Here is a 4,868-nt window from a genome sequence, read left to right on the forward strand (position 1 = left end):
AAAACCAACAACTGGGGACTGGAACTGAAGGGGTCTTCTGAGCAGGACACGGAGGGCAGTGGGGCGAGCTAAGGTACAGAAGCCATGGAGAGCCCCCCACCAGAACCCCAGAACCTGCTACTCCTGCAGCGACATTTGGGCAGATGATCCTAAAACAAAACCCCCAAGAACACCCATGCCAGTCACTCTTCATCTTGGACACGTTTATTGCTAGAATCAGGTCTTAAGTTCTAAGGCGGGTCAGAAATATCCCTTGGTGAGGAAATGTTGTAATCACTGTAAAAATAATTAGCAGGTGACTAAGATCATGACCACAACTGACGAAGACGCGTGCAGATCCCACGAAAATATGAACATTTGCTCGACTGTCAACTTTACAAAGAAAATCGGGCACCACCCAGGAATGGCCGAGGGCACTGGTGAGGGAAGGGCTGTCAACGCCGCCACCCCACGCGTAGCACAACTGAGACCCCTTGGCCATGTGGCGGGGATGTGGGTTCCCACCACGTGGCCAAGAAGAAATTCCCTGAACTTCTCTCCCATCCAAGGAATTGTGGTGTCTCAGAGGTCTGGAGTGGCGCATGCCAGCTCCGGGGGTGTGAGGGTCCGGGAATGTTCTCTTCACAACAGAACAGGAACGTACAGTCAGCTTTTGTAAAGTGCTCTGGTACTCAGTACAAAAATACAAAACACTGATAATAAACATGGCACAGAAGGGATCTGACGGGGGGGGCGGGGACACTTGGGTCACAGGGCAGAGAGCGTTGCTGATGGCAAAGGACCGGGCTGAGTGGAGCTGAGGTCCTCCAAGGGTCCGGGGCCTGGGGATGCCCAGCCACTCACTGTGTTGGCTCCAGTTCCTGTTCGGCATCAGCTCCTGCCCTGTCCCCTTCGGAGCCCACAGCACCCAGTGGGAGCCTCTGCCCAGGGGAGCACTTCCTGACGGAGTTTCCCCTCCCCTGTGCCCCGGGTAGCGGCAATGTCCCTATTCACTGTATTCAGCATCACAGGAGTGGCTCTGCCAGTGCAGTGGGAGGAGAGCCGCAATCCCCCGGATCTGCGGTTCTGGGGACCCTGGGTTTGGGAGAAGGACTTGGCCCTGGGGGGGCGGGGGGCACGCATGCCCCATTGGGAACAAGGACGACCAGCCAGGACCCAGTCCTGAGTCCTGCCACCAATGCTTCCGGAGGTGCCGTGGGGAACCCTGGGGTGCAGAACAAGGTTTGAAATGTGCCCCTCCTCCACCGGAGCCAGATCATGGGTGGATCTGTCCACCTTGGGACATCCCAGCACCTTCCACACTGCCCAGCACCTCCTTCCTCCACTCCTCCGGGGTGATGGACCAGGGGCTGCAGCAGCTCATGCAGGCGAGGGGCCCGCACAGCGGCCACTTGTCCGCTCGACACAACGTCTCTAGGCACTTCCTCTCATGCCCCGGAGCGCGGCACTCTAAACAGTCTGTGATGTGCTAGCCCCCACCCGGAAGGTGGGACCCCAGCCCTGGGAGCTCATTTCCCAGGGGCTGAGGACCCTGCGCCAGAGGTGTGTACCCGCCCTGGCTGAAGCTAGAGGCCCGCCCCCAAGGCAGGCTGAGCGTCTGAATGACGACGGGTGCCCTGGGGAAGCAGATTTCGGGAACCAGCTGGTTTCAAAACCGGTGCCAAGTAAAAAGGAGCAAAGGTCAGCCCCTTTCGCAATGGGCATCCAAACCCACAGAACCTGCCTGGAGTGCCACTGGTGTCCCCTCAGCGGGCCCTGCCCCTGCCCCCGTGCCTGGCTCATTCTCTGGCCCTGAGGTTCACGGTGAACCTGCATGGGTCTCTGCTTGGGACGTGGATTCTGCCTGATTCTGGAGACATGCTGCTGACGCCACCAGCCCCTCCTGGCGCCCTAATCCCTGGCTCCGTGTCGCATGTGGCCGTGGAGCGTGGGCCCAGCCGGCAGCTCCTTCTCAGAGCGAGGTCGGCCCTGTCCCTGGCTCCATGCAGAGCTGGCACCGCTCTTCACTGCCTCAGAAAAACAGCTTGGAGGTGATCTCCCCGCCACCTGGATGGGGTGCTCTATGATTTCAGACAGCTCCCTGGATTAGTTCTGGCTCAACTTTCCATTAAAAACTTTCCTTTTTGAAAAAAAAAAAAAAAAGGTTCAGAAAGGGGACCCAGGTACCACCGCTAACCGTACAGAAGGAGCTGCGAGCCCTGGGGCATCACCAGGACGGGCCCAGCCAGGCGGTCATCACCGTTTGCTCAGGAAGAAGGGGGGACAGCTTGGTGGGCATGGTGACCCCACGGGGTCCCCAGAGAGCAGGAAGGGTGGGCAGGGCAGGGAGGGGCCTTGCACCTTGAGTCACAGCCCTTTTAGAAGAAGATGACGTCTTCCTTGCTGGCATCCTCCTTGGCGCTAAGTGGTGTGGCTGGCAGTGGCGAGGGAGCCAGGGGCCCGGGTGGGAGGGCTGTGCCCCCAGCCCTGAGAGAGAAGCCCTCAGAGGGACTGTCGACTGGTGGTGGGCTCGGGGTGGGGAAGCCAGGGTCTGGAACAGAGAGGGGGTCCAGACTGTGAGCAGCCTCTGGGTGGTGCTGGCAGCCTGGCTGCCCTGGGCCTGGGCTCATGACGGGTGCGGGCTCACCTGGTGGGGGCGCGGAGCTGTGGCTGCCAGGCAGGATGGGGCTCAGCGAGCGGCGGTTCCGGGAGGTGCTCTCATCCTTCCCCATGAGCTTGTTGAGCAGCAGCTGCTGCTTCAGGTCGAAGGACGCTGGAAGAGGGAAGGTGCTTGGGCCGGCTCCAGGCTGGCCAGCTGCTCCTAATCCCCAGGGCAGCCTCCGAAAGCAGAGGGTCCGGCCGCCCCCAGCTGACACTTCCCACGGCAGCCTGGATCCCGTGGCCTGAGCTGCTCAGATGCTAAGCCCCGGATTCAGGGAGAATGGCTCTACCCTTGCTGCAGAAGGGCCTGGGAGTCACCCGGCATCTGGAGAGGAGGCTGAGCCTCCTATGGAAACAGCATAGGCCCCAGTGGCCACGGGACACAGCCCCCGCTCTTCAGGAAAGGTCCCAGGACATCCGGGTTGTCCCCCAGGGGAGGAGGGCTGGCTCCTGGACTAAAGGAGCCCCTGGGCACCCTCCCTGGAAACACTGGGGCTGCTCTGGGCTCCCTGTCCCCCTCTGTGGAACAGGGACCTTCAGCAGAGGGGCCTGCGCCTGTCCCAGCCCCAGCTGTGCTTATCCCAGGTGGCCAGGGCTCTCCGCCTTCTTGCCTGTGTCCTTTTCTGAGGCTCCCGGTCCTCATCCCGCTGTTTGAGGGTTGAGGTGGGGAAAGGACAGAGGGTGGGCCATCTCTGTTTTGGGGCTGGAGACCAAACATGGCCCCGTGTGGGTGGCCTCAGCCACGATGCCAGCTGTGCCCTTCTGGGTTTCCTCTCTGGAGGGTGGCACAGGTGTCCCATGCCTCCTGGCTCCCAGCGAGCCCCTAGAGCCTGACCAGTTGCCCATGGCTGCACCTTCCAGGGCCAGGTGGAAGGGGCGGGGCCGGCTCACCTGAGCTCTCCCAGCGCTGGGAGCCCCTGCTCTTGCCGCCCTTGTCCTTGCCACCCTTGGTGGAGGCCGCCAGCTTGGTGGGGATCTGCTGCTGCACAGCCGCCTGCCTCTGGAACTGGTTGGTGGCGCTGAGCAGCTGGATGGGTACGTCGCTCTTGGCTGGCCGGCTCTCGGCGGGGGCACTGTCCCGGCGAGCCACCTCAGGGCGCTCTGTGTACTCTGGCCCAGCGCCGGACAGCAGCACGCTCACCCGAGGACCCTCCAGCCCTTCCCCGTTGAAGCTGGGAGGGTGGCTGGGGGGCTGGGCCTGGGGGGACAACAGCAGATACATTGCAATGCGAGGTTCCTGCTGTGCGGCCTCTGGAGAGCCCCCAAGGGTCATGCACAGGAGACCCTCGGCCTCTCCCATTCTGGACAGAGCTAGGTGCAGCCTGAAGGAGCTGCCAGTCATTGCCTGTCCCCAACGCCTGCTAAATATGTGTACCTGTGGTGACAGTCAGTGGCACCCAAACTGTCATTCATACAAACATGTCACATACATTCATCTTCACATCTATTCACACAACCCACAGTTTTATAAATTTGTTTTCTGAGACACAGTCTTGTTCTGTCACCCAGGCTAGAGTGCAGTGGCACAGTCATAGCTTTTGAGCCTCTTAGGCTCCAATGATCCTCCTGCCTCAGCCTCCCAAGTAGCTGGGACTAAAGGCATGCGCCACTACATCCTGGTAATTTTTGTAATTTTTTTTAGAGACGAGTTCTCACTATGTTGCCCAGGTTGGTCTCAAATTCCTGGTCTCAAGCAATCCTCTGGCCTCAGCCTCCCAAGTAGCTGGGATGCACACCACAGCACCCAGCTTCATTTTATTTTTGAGATGGAGTTTCGCTCTTGTTGCCCAGGCTGGAGTGCAATGGGGCAATCTTGGCTCTCTGCAACCTCCGCTTCCCAGGTTCAAGCAATTCTCCTGCCTCAGTCTCTCGAGTAGTTGGCATTACAGGTATGCACCACCATGCCCAGCTAATTTTTTGTATTTTTAGTAGAGAAGAGTTTCTCCATGTTGGTCAGGCCAGTCTTGAACTCCCAACCTCAGGTGATCTGTCTGCTTCGGCCTCCCAAAGTGCTGGGATTACAGGCGTAAGCCACCGCGCTGGCCCATTTTTTTTTTTTTTTTTTAGAGACAGTGTCTCACTCTGTTGCCCAGGCCGGAGTGCAGTGGCATGATCACGGCTCATGGCAGCCTCAACCTCCCGGGCTCTAGTGATCCTCTCGCCTCAGTATTCCATGTAGCAGGGATTACAGGCGCTCACCACCATGCCTAGCTCATTATTGTTATTTT

The 4,868-nt window shown here is 59.5% G+C and overlaps 1 protein-coding gene across 8 annotated transcripts in view; it reads right to left on the reverse strand.

The window, feature by feature from the left end:
- Nucleotides 1–188: 188 nt before the first annotated feature.
- ARHGEF18 (Rho/Rac guanine nucleotide exchange factor 18) overlaps nt 189–4,868 on the reverse strand; it is a 118,343-nt gene continuing 113,663 nt past the window's right edge. For all 8 annotated transcript variants that reach the window (XM_032252042.1, XM_032252043.1, XM_032252041.1 and 5 more), the window contains 3 exons: nt 3,532–3,838; nt 2,627–2,752; nt 189–2,530 (listed from right to left, as the gene is read on the reverse strand). In XM_032252042.1, the coding sequence (XP_032107933.1) occupies nt 2,358–2,530; nt 2,627–2,752; nt 3,532–3,838 (606 nt within the window). In that variant the 3' untranslated portion in view covers nt 189–2,357. The remainder of the gene's footprint in view (nt 2,531–2,626; nt 2,753–3,531; nt 3,839–4,868) is intronic.

Source organism: Sapajus apella, unplaced genomic scaffold, assembly GCF_009761245.1.
Source record: "Sapajus apella isolate SASKATOON/1434 unplaced genomic scaffold, GSC_monkey_1.0 scaffold77, whole genome shotgun sequence".
Classification (NCBI taxonomy): Eukaryota; Metazoa; Chordata; class Mammalia; order Primates; family Cebidae; genus Sapajus; species Sapajus apella.